Here is an 11565-nt window from a genome sequence, read left to right as displayed (position 1 = left end):
GGTAATTTACCGACCGCGTGATGCGTCGAGAGAAGAGACACGAAGAGACGATAAAGGAAATCCCCAGTTACCGGCGGATTTTTTCAAGTTTATTTTGGTCGCGTTGTGAAAAATGCGATAACTGGATTGATGACACTGTAAAATGTGTATTATAAGTGTTTCTAGATACTACACCCTTATTTTATAACATATTATGTCATATTGGACGCCGTTTCAAAATAAATGATTGTCCAGAAATAAATTGTTTTGTAACCATTTCATACAGTTTCATAAAACGATCTCGAGCCTTTATCCAGTTGACCCTGATTGACCCTCCGCGTAATATCTGGTAATAATCATCCACGTTGCCACTATACGCTCCAAAGAGCGTATTTTAAGCGCAATGATTTAAAAGGAACGTAATTAGTACCTATTCAATTCATAACAATTTAATTGACACATGTCCTTTCTCTTCTATAAGATCGCGCATGTATACATGCATACACGCATGTTTAAGATTTTTTACACATAATATGTAAGGTAAATAGAAATTACAAGTATTTTGTACAAGCAGTTATGTACAGAATCACTATAAATAAGAAGAAAAGCGCCTCATTAAACTGTCATTTTCAAGATCAAGAAAGTTAATCTGTTGACCCTTTGTATTTTATTTCGTGGAAACGTTACAAGGTGCTTTTTATTTTAATTGCTGCTTTTAAAGCAACATAAGTTTATTTTCTTTAGGATTTTGAGATAACTTGTCTAGTATATACATTGTGTTTATTTTTCTTTTCTCTTTTAACATCTCTGCTTTTAACGTCTCTTGACGTCACCTGTTGAATACGACTTGATTAGACCTAACCTATTTTGATGAAGTGTTGAATGGTGTTGAGTGTTTTCGAAGAACAGAAACGATTTTTATGGTCTGAAAACAAATTACAATTTAATTCATGGCTTTTCCACAACCCAATTCTAGAGGTACCTGATGTCTTATTATGCTGTTATACAAAATGTTCGTGAGAGGTTATGTACAAATATTTTCGGTGTATTGTAGAACTGCAAAATAGGAAAATCTTGGAAGAATTACAGTTAAAGAAGCAATTACTTTTGAAGCAAGGAGTGGCACCATCACTGGGGACACCATTGGCCGTTCCTCCTGCTAGTTCCGCTTCTGGTTTGGTAATATTCATTGTCATATAATTTAATAGTATTAGCACATGAATTGAAATACATTATTTACAATTAAGTTAAACTGTTGGTAAAAGAAAATTCTTTATGTGGTCATTTTAAAAAGAAACAGAACATAATTAACTATTTAATTAAAAAATTATTAAAATCGTACATAAGAATTATAAGTCATAATACGTTTCATTTATTACTAAATTAATTATTTCACTAGCCTACAGCTCCAGCTACCGATGGCGTAACAATGAGTGCATCTCAACGTGCAGCTCTTCATAATGCTCATGCTGCTTCGGCTGGATATTTTGTTACTCAGGACTCATCTTTTGGCAATCTAATTTTACCGGTACTTCCTCGGTTTGACGCCAAGTGATCTTTCATTAAAAGAGAATAAATGCCAAGAAATAGGTAAACTGATAGAGTTTGCAATATGTAAGAATAGTGTGTTGGGAAAAAATTAAGAATGGCTCGTCTACGTCTACGAGAATTAGAACAGTATCTTCAGCAATTAGATGCATTTGAGAAACCTAAGATATTGTTAGAGCAATACCCAACAAGTGCTCATATTGGAGCACAGATTTTATATGCAGCACAGTTTCAGTATGCTGACATAGAGAATAAAACTGTGGCTGATCTCGGAGCTGGATGTGGTGTTCTCTCACTAGGTTCTCAAATGCTTGGTGCCAGCCATGTTCTAAGCTTTGAAATAGATCCAGATGCTCTTGAAATCCTCATTAGAAATTCTAATGAAATTGATATGAATACAGAAGCAGTCCAATGTGATGTACTTACTTACCTACCAGGTAAAATTGTTAATAATTCATGAATTTATAAGTTCTAAAATACACATTTTCTGTTTCTTGTAAAAAGAGGGAGAAAATTCAGATGAATAGCTCTTATTTAAGTTCTTTATTTTACAATAACGAACAAATTATTTTCTTTATAAGTTTTATATAATTCAAATCAGTGTATAATGTTACATGTTGTTGTTATGATACAGCATAATACAAAACAATTATCAAAATTTCAGGCAAATTTGAAAAATACTTTGACACAGTGGTAATGAATCCACCATTTGGAACAAAACACAATGCTGGCGTCGACATGAGATTTCTGGAAATTGCCTGTAAGCTCGCCAACAATGCTGTGTATTCACTCCATAAGACTAGCACTCGTCGATACGTTCTTAAACGAGCTATGGATCTTGGTGCGAAAGGGAATGTCATAGCTGAACTACGATATGACCTACCGCAAGCTTACAAGTTTCACAAGAAATCCAGTGTTGACATTCAGGTTGACTTTATAAGGTTTGAAATAAATCCTTAAAGTCCATCTGAACTTTATCGCAAGTTTCTTTTTCATGTTCATTCGAATTTGATACCCTGTGCTAGAGGCAGTTCACTTCCATGATTAATGGTTACAGTCGCACGTCGCATATACTGTTTCCAAGCATCACTGCCACTTTCCCGACCTCCTCCGGTAGCTTTTTCTCCACCAAAGGCACCACCTATTTCTGCTCCACTGGTACCAATGTTTACATTTACTATTCCACAATCTGAACCATGTGGTCCAATCCACTAAAAACATTTGAAGAATCAAATTGATATCCCGTAATCGTAAACAGTAATATAAATACAAAACTTAAATGTCACAACAATATGAAATGTCAAAAATCAGAATAATTAGATTTTTCTTAAGGATATCTAATGCTACTATACATTTAAATGCGTAATTACTATACCTGGAATATATTTGCTACATTCTGAGTGAAAAGTGAACTGCTTAATCCCTGTTCAACATTGTTGTTAAGAGCAATAGCCTCCTCGAGAGACTTTGCTTCAAAGACATAAACAATTGGGGCAAATGTCTCATTTTGTACTACTTCATCACTGATTGCCAAACCAGAAATTATTGTCGGTTCTACAAAGTAACCAGGTCGTTCCACCTGTTTTCCACCAAACTCTATTTTACCTCCACTTTCCATAGCTTTCTTCACTGTTTCCTATGAAATATATAGTAAAACTACATGTAACCAAATAATAATAATTTATAACCAAAGATTCTAGACAATATATAGTCAAAAGAGTACTTTATATGCGTGTACAGCTTTTTGATTGTGTAATGGACCATAAAGAGTTGCATCGTCTAGAGGATCACCGATCCTTCCTAGGATACTCTCATAAGCAGTCCGAAGTCTTCCTGTGAATTTTAACAGAAACAATATTATTTTTGCAGTATCATTACATGAAAACAATCGTTCTATTAATTCCATTTCAACAATACCTAAAAATTCATTTTTAATTTTGCTATGAAGTATTAATCTCCTGGTTGTTGTGCACCTCTGTCCAGCTGTACCGATACAAGAGAATACTGCACCCCTAACAGCCATTTCAAGGTTTGAGTCCTGTGCAACTGGAAACAATAATGATTCAGTATTAAGTACAAAAAATAAATAGCTTCAAAGTTCAAAAAATAGATAACATTAATATTATATTTACCAATTATAGCATTATTCCCACCAAGCTCTAGTAAAACTTTGCCAAACCTATTTTGAACTTTTAAAGCAACTTGCTTCCCGACTTTCGTACTTCCAGTGAAGGAAATAAGTGGAACACTGAAACAAATATAAAGAAATATTAACTTAAATTCCTTCGGAAAGCATTCCAATGCAGTTTTACGTATTTAAAAATCTAAGAGATTCATAACTATCAAACTAGTATAAATATCTGAATTACCGTTTATCATTAACTAAAGTTTCTCCGACACTTTCACTGCCACAAACCAATGAAGCTATCGATCCAGGAATACCATTGCGTTCTAATACACTAGCAACGATTTTCGTTGTTGCAATGGAAACCAATGGTGTACTGGGTGCACCTTTCCAAACAATTGCATTTCCACATACCATTGCTACCGCGGTATTCCAGCCATATACCTACATAATAAATATCCGTTAATAACACACGTAAACTAATTATAAATAATTGATGCTTACTGCTATCGGGAAATTGAAAGCTGAAATAACACCAATTACGCCCAAAGGATTCCACTTTTCTATAAGAACATGGTCTTTCCTTTCAGAAGGAAAAATATATCCTGGCAGCATTCTTGACAATCCAACAGCGTAATCACATATGTCGATGAATTCCTGAACTTCTCCGATGCCTTCTGGTAATATCTTTCCTAGAAAAATATGGGCCATTACACCTGTGTTATATTTTATATACTTCTAAACTAAAAATGTCTAAACAATATCACTTCTTGCATGCTTTCAAATTGTATTAAAATATAATTCACCCATCTCAAGAGAAACCAGTTGACCGAGAGGTTTTAAATTTTTTCTCAGCTCATCTCCTATCTGTCGAACAATTTCTCCTCTTGCAGGCATTGGTAACGATGCCCATTGTGGCCAAGCTTTACGTGCCTCCGTTACTGCATTACTGGCTTCCTGTGGTGTAGTTTCTCTCACCTTTGCTATTACTTTTCCCGTAGCTGGTGAAATAGATTCTACAATCTGAAAAATAAAAATGATAAGTTTCGTTTATATTCATCCCACAAAAATGATATAAACCCAATCGACAATATAATTTTCATGTAAAAATTATTGTCAACAAGAATTCTGCTGTTGTTTAAGACGTTCTTACTTTTCCTGAGCCTCCCCATATCCCATCAAATAATCCAGGATTTTCAACGTTCAGTCCAAGCTGTTTTAGAAATCCATATTTAGAATTGGTGACCAGGTTCCTGGTGATTTGCACCTCTGGAATTTGTGAAACACTCTTTAATAACAAGCGGGACATTGTTATCTCAGTTACCAGCCAACTGACTCTGAGAAGTTAAACCCGGGAGAAGAGACTCGGGATCGGAGGGTTATCGCTACATCCTTATCTTTGAAAACATTGTTGATTCAAAAAGGATCCTCGATAGCGCAGTCTGAAACTTTCGTTGCACGTAGGTAAATACGAAGCAAGTTTACAAGGTTTGTCGTAGATCACTGTCTTGCATAGAGTGTACAAACATTTATTTGTTAAAATAATGTAAATTAATTTTCCCCCAAAATACCTTTTGATTTCAAATGAAATTTGTATATATTTAAATACATCACCTCGTTAGGATTTATATATGTTATAATAATTCACGATGTCGAATTGAATTAAAACACTATTGTAGTTGAAAATATCGAGTAAAAGGGAGCGGTAGCGGTCATGAACTTGCTGAGACGCTACTGGACACTACCGCGTTTCTTAATATATAAGTGCTTATTTTCATAAACGCTTATAAGTCATTATTGCACTTTACATAGTATTACAAGATTCGGAAAATCATTATTAAGTGAATAACATTTTCATTAAAGACATTTTGATCTTTAATATTTTTCATCCGATACTCGTGGTTAAAGAATCTGTACACTGTTACAAGTTACTCTTATTATATATTCATCTTTAGATGAAAAACGTAAAAAGATTTGAAGATGAACAATGTACCTACTGTATACGTTTATACATATAATGAATACGTTGATTAAATTTATGGTATTTACAATGCAAATGATGGGTGATAGAACGTTAACAGTTCTGAATGAAAACTGAGTAATTTGTATCAAAAGACAAGTTTGATTAATAACAATAAAATTTCATAATAAAATCGTATGAAACGTACGGCAGTGATTCACATACAATGTTGTACCGTGAACGATAATTACTGTAAATGCTCCTGTTCACGTATTATCTTCCGCGGACGCATATGCACTCTATTCATCGGAATAATTGACGACTTAACGGAGAAGTACTTTCATATTTTTTAAAATACTCGGCATGGCGCGTATTATTCGATTTTACAGCCCCGAAAGTGAGTCGTTAAGTCCGGTCGGCAGAGCTGATAACACCTTAAGTCGGAAACCAATCGCAAAACAGATCTTGTCAACGTTGGTTGATCCTGAAAATAAGAGGTATTTATTATTTACTTTCGGAAATCTGTAAACATATACGGACTTCTCAATAAGGCATTAAAAAAATATATGAAAAAGATTCGTAAAAGAGCTACTATATTTTAATTATAAATTTCACCAAAATGTTTCTACAAAATAAATGTAATCTTGAGCTTACGGTTGCTTTTTCGAAATTATTTAATAGCGAGTTCTTCTGTACATCATCAAGACCTTCACAACTGGCTATGAACTTTGGTAGGAAATATCCATAGAACCAGTTTACAGGTTTTACGGTGACCAGACTGTGCACTGCGGTCGCTATTTCATCGGCTAATAAATTATGAGATCTGAAAATCATAAATATTAATAGATATAAAATTGTTTAAAAATGTATGAATTCAAGCTAAGAGTCATTTAATAATTCCTTTCAAGTACCGTTGAAATAGAACTGTAAATAGAGCCATCAGGAATCTCTCCAAGAAGTCATTGTTAAATATGGATCTTTGATAAAGACGCCATCTCGAGTTTAAGTGTTCCAGACTTAAAAGACTCTGTCGAAATATGTTAACGTCTGGTTGTAAAAGAGCTTGCCCAAAAGCCTCAATGATGGCAACGATTTCCTCCTTATGTGCAACAGGCTCATCGCTGTCAGGATGACCAAACGTTCGCAACACCGAAGCATTGTAAAAGTATTGCCACCGATGCATCAATATACTATAATCATTTTTTTTTCAATAGTTATTCATAATATAACCTTACTTTAATATAATGCAAGTAGATTTCGTTGCTTAGTGAGAAAAAACAAAGAAAATTATTACGGATTACCTATGAAAAAGTCGTAAAAGAACGAGAGTGGTATCTGGATGTGCACTGAGATCATTAGAAAGCAAGGGCCAGATACGTCCTAAGCAGAGACCGATTACAGAGGGTACGAACGCCTTGAATGCGTTGCTTGGGGCAGATACTACTAGTATCAATATTTCCAGAAATTGATCCAGCGCTGGCCCTGCTGAAATGTTTTCTCTATAAGGGGAAAGGAACAAAAAAAATGATTAAAATCACCAGTCATAAACTGACCAACTGTTTCAGGCTAAAATCTGGGATTGTCGGAGAATGTAATTTAAAGAATCAATTGGTTTGAGTTTCCTGTACACATCATGAATGCAATTTACATACAAGAATAAATAAAGATGAAAAGTCGTACCGTGTGTAAATGTGTAGTATTCCTTGTACAGCATTTTGGGTAAATTCTGGACCCAATTGTTCCTGCAAAACTAGGAATGTTGCATGTAGGAAAGTAAGTAGAGATTCACAGGTACCCTGACATCGAACAAAATGAGGCAGCAGCTCAAGAGTTCGATTTATTGTGCCCTCCAGACAAGAATGCAGCAACTTTTTGATGGCTGTTGAAGGTGGACAACAATCCTCGAGCAATTGTTTCAGAGGAACTAATGCAGCTATGATTGCTGCCTCGGAAGGTACTGCATGACCTTGAGGACCCAAAGGTTCGGCAAGAGCTGCTACCATGGTACCTAATTTATCGAATTAGAGTGTCTACAATTGTTGATTTTCATTTGCCTGGTTTTTAATGTATATTTGAATTGGAGTACACAAAGAACTAATATTTTTAACTAAAGAATGGTGTCACGTCAAGAAAAATTATAGGATCATTTACCCATAAGTCTTTGTCGGGTTACAGCATCTAAATGAGGAAGAACTATTCCATTTGTTAACGCTCTTCGCAGAACCTTTGCTGTATCCGGTTTGAGGTATGAGTGATTGCCTATGCATAGTAAATCTCTAAATGTTGGCCGGTCCCATAAATTGGGCTTAAGTATTGCAGTCACACTCTGCAGGAGGTGAGCCGCTGAGTGGATTAGATTTCCTGGAACATCGCAAGATGTTGCATATGATAATGCCCAGATGCAACAACGTACACATCGTAGACATAATACATCTCTCGTGATTTCTGGTCGCTTCGCTATCCAGTGACACCATGCTTGTAATGACGCTAGCAGTTGGGAATGTCTGAAAACAAAAATAATAAAATACATTAGAACTTCAAAATAATTTAATTATTTATCTTAATTAAAGTGATTAAACGATCTCATAATTATTATGTATTTATTTCTGATTAATCGTGTTACTCTTATTAATGTTATTAAAATGTATATTGTAACTAAACAATGTGACAATGGTTAGAGTGACAAAAAATAAAAATTTATCTTACACTTCAATGAGATCCAGGACAATCACAGAGGGCTGTATTGCAGCTTTATAGAGCTGATTATCTCTGGCAAAAATACAAGCATCTAAGGTTTGCATGACCAGTTCTTCAACCATTAAATGATCCGTACCTGTCTCGTCTGCAAAATTCAAGAAAATAATACTTTCATTGAATAACAGCATTCAATTATTACTCCGACAATTTTATAAAAATAAAACCCACCGGTAAAGAGTGTGCATAATCGTGCAAGACCCTGAGTTGTTGATGCTAGATCCCGCAGGTGAGCATGCACATTAGAAGCCTCGACGTCATTCAATAATATAACACTACCACTAGCCACTGCAGAACCTAATTCTACATAGATTGTTAACCCTTCTCTCCATGATCGGTACTGCAACAGTCGATTAAATATTTAATTTTAAAAGAACATCATATTTAAAATTTAAAAGAAACTACTCTCATTAAAATTACAATCCTTATACAGCGAAAACCTAGTTATACAGTAATAAACTATGTTCTGAAGTAATATAAACAAACGACACATTACAAATTTCAATAAATGATTACATACTAGCACTGTTAACCTCTTACCAGCAAAGTAAATATTGGTACTGGTGATATGTCAGCAACTTTTGCTAAACATTCCACATTACACCGCAGAAAATGTTGCCATTCAGTCTCCTCCTACAAATAATGGTTAAAGATAGTAATTAAGTAATGGAAAAAAAGAGAAAGACAAACGATATAGATTGCATGTTACGTTTTCATCAAGAGTCTCTGTATCGAGATCTTTTAAAGTCTGAGCATCAAGTTTAAAACTGATTTTTTGTAGAACTCGTTCAGCAAGAACCAATGCCACAGTAGCATCACGAGATTGAGAGCTCTCTAACAATACAGCCCACACTTCCAAACAACGCAAATAACCATTCACTGTAGAACATTGTTGGAACGTATGATGGCATAATACTTCTAACAATGTATTTACAGGAAACTTTGGACATAATTCTATCCGCTTTAAATGATTTGTCACAAATAACTGTAAAAATTCAGTTGTTTTCTCCATATAGCTGAAAAAGTAATATTTTATTTATGAATCATTTGCATATGGCAAAACAAAATTAAATTTAACATTTTGATAATACCTTTCATCAATTGCATCTAAACGCTCCATACATTGAAATAGTGTAATACCATTTTGGAAGATTTGCAACAGTAATCGTTCAGTAACACTGGGCGAGCATGGTCGATAAAGTAACTCATTAATTGTTGTCACTGCTTGAACTGCTATGTCTAACTGTCGTCCATTCTGTTCATACATTTTAGTTTAATGAATAGCAATATTAATGCATTTTATTTTGAGCATATATATATTTACCATAGATTCGTGATACTTGGCACAAGCGAAAATGGCATCCAATAAGTTGGGAGATATATGGTCAGACAATGCAATCCAACTAAATAAATGAGCTAGAACTTCAAGAGTAGCTATACACACTTCACTGCTTCCAGTAGCTAGTCCTTCAACATCCAAAACTGCACGTATAGGATATACATTCTGACCACTGGTAGGAGAAGGTGGAGGCGTTACAGTTCCTGAGCGGCTTTGTAGCTTCGTTGATTCAATAAGAAGACCTAAATAAAGTAATTTATTTAAAAAAACAAATTTAATAAAACTTTTCTATATTATTGAAATATATTAACATTAATAACATACCTGTAAGTGTATCAAGAGTTCGAGGAACTTGAGCACTTAGAAGCCTGAACAGCTCTGTCTTCCTTTGAATAGGCAGGTCTTCTCTCGGTGTCGCTAACTCCTCTGATGCTGTCCTTAAGTATACCAAACCCAATAAACGTGTGGGCTTATGATCCAGTAACTATTCACCAAATATATATTCAATATTAAAATAAATACAATGATAAATGAATGCCATAATAAGATATAATAATCTACCTGCAATATATTAAAAAAGAAATCTGGATAAAAGTGTGGCCAATCATGCCTGGCAATGTCAACTACTAGTTTAACCACTTTGTTTCGAACAAAAGGGACAACTCCACGCTCTAAAGACAATGTATATAACGTAGATCTTATGAGTGCTCTGTCCTCCCATGGTAAAACAAGCCATCGCCTTCCAATTGTAGTCTAAAATAATAATAATCTTGCATAAAAATGTTTTATTATTCATTTTAATGACGGTTGTAATTAAGTTAAACACTAACCTCTAATGTTGACAGAGCGAACATGCTGACATAGTGATTATTTGTTGAAGACAAAAAATGAAGGCAAGGCCTCCATGAATTAATCTGTGCAGTAAACTCATGTAAACTTTGTTCGATCGTTCGTTTTCGTTCGTTAGTTGTTTCTGGAGAAAAGAACTCCGTCATTAAGTGCTCTAGCCTCTGAAGAGCAGCTACGTCGTCATCCTAAGAAATAAAATTGACAAACTGAAAATAAATTCTAAAAATAATTGCATTCGAAAATTGATTATGTACAATATAATATTTAAAGCACAAATTCAATATTCCTCTTTCAAATTTCACTACATAAAAGGAATGATTAAATTGTCCGGGGTTCTTACATAGAACAAGATGAATCAAACTCTATGCAATCGCTTCAATACCTGGGCTAATGAGAAACAGATAAAAATGGAATCAAAAAGATGTAACAATCATGTACCATTACAATATTCAAGTGATAAAAAAAGGTAATTGAAGGAATTAAACAATGAATTTATTAGTAAACAATATTCATCTCAGAACGAAAATATATGCCTTAAACATTCAAATGTCAAGAGAAATGCAGCAGCCCCATGAATTAAAATGAATTTTACGGGGATAATCAGCGTAACATTATAATCTTCCAAGAAATCATTTTTAACTATTACATAGTGAACGTTGAAAAACAATAACACTCACCATGACGGATGTTCACTAAGTTCGTTGACAGCTTCAACTTGAGAGCATAAATAAGCAGAACGAGGTTAGAATTTCGCTACCTCCTAAGGATATAACCGATGAATGCAGATACGGTTAAAGCTCCGACGGTATCGAATAATTTTAATTTATGACAGAAATTACCCCACCTATTTCAAACTGAAACTAAAATATCATCCGAAAAAGGACACACCCGATTGCGCCATCCTTTACCATAGATGTCAAAATAATACCTCAGAAAACCTATCATCGACATATTCTATATCTATGATTCAGAATGCCATTAAAAGCCCTAGGATGTTACTAAATTCTAAGT

At 34.4% G+C, this 11565-nt stretch overlaps 4 protein-coding genes across 4 annotated transcripts; 2 read left to right on the top strand and 2 right to left on the bottom strand.

Moving 5' to 3' along the window:
• The first annotated feature begins 531 nt into the window (after nt 1-531).
• Nucleotides 532-1551, top strand: LOC105698251 (SOSS complex subunit C homolog). Its single transcript, XM_023434085.1, has 3 exons — nt 532-957; nt 1034-1158; nt 1379-1551. Exons 1-3 carry the CDS (start codon nt 930-932, stop codon nt 1532-1534), a joined length of 309 nt encoding a protein of 102 aa, XP_023289853.1. The 5' UTR covers nt 532-929; the 3' UTR covers nt 1535-1551.
• A 48-nt stretch (nt 1552-1599) lies between these two features.
• Nucleotides 1600-2522, top strand: LOC105698249 (methyltransferase-like protein 5). Its single transcript, XM_012422315.1, has 2 exons — nt 1600-1964; nt 2192-2522. The coding sequence occupies exons 1-2, from the start codon at nt 1625-1627 to the stop codon at nt 2485-2487; spliced, it is 636 nt and encodes a 211-aa protein (XP_012277738.1). The 5' UTR covers nt 1600-1624; the 3' UTR covers nt 2488-2522.
• LOC105698246 (putative aldehyde dehydrogenase family 7 member A1 homolog) lies at nt 2052-5145 on the bottom strand. The gene is made up of 9 exons (XM_012422311.2): nt 4806-5145; nt 4459-4675; nt 4157-4344; nt 3897-4096; nt 3660-3775; nt 3445-3573; nt 3251-3360; nt 2903-3163; nt 2052-2738 (listed from the first exon to the last, which is right to left on the bottom strand). Exons 1-9 carry the CDS (start codon nt 4959-4961, stop codon nt 2526-2528), a joined length of 1590 nt encoding a protein of 529 aa, XP_012277734.1. The 5' UTR covers nt 4962-5145; the 3' UTR covers nt 2052-2525.
• An 85-nt stretch (nt 5146-5230) lies between these two features.
• Nucleotides 5231-11434, bottom strand: LOC105698244 (exportin-6-A). The gene is made up of 16 exons (XM_012422303.2): nt 11232-11434; nt 10536-10739; nt 10267-10458; nt 10030-10189; nt 9691-9947; nt 9458-9621; nt 9076-9382; nt 8907-8999; nt 8538-8706; nt 8319-8454; nt 7764-8116; nt 7293-7620; nt 6914-7111; nt 6524-6802; nt 6267-6435; nt 5231-6096 (listed from the first exon to the last, which is right to left on the bottom strand). The coding sequence occupies exons 1-16, from the start codon at nt 11232-11234 to the stop codon at nt 5986-5988; spliced, it is 3123 nt and encodes a 1040-aa protein (XP_012277726.1). The 5' UTR covers nt 11235-11434; the 3' UTR covers nt 5231-5985.
• Between the last annotated feature and the right edge of the window lie 131 nt (nt 11435-11565).

The sequence above is a fragment of the Orussus abietinus genome, unplaced genomic scaffold, assembly GCF_000612105.2.
Source record: "Orussus abietinus isolate OABI.00-Male unplaced genomic scaffold, Oabi_2.0 scaffold14, whole genome shotgun sequence".
Classification (NCBI taxonomy): domain Eukaryota; kingdom Metazoa; phylum Arthropoda; class Insecta; order Hymenoptera; family Orussidae; genus Orussus; species Orussus abietinus.
This window is presented reverse-complemented; position numbering and strand designations above follow the sequence as displayed.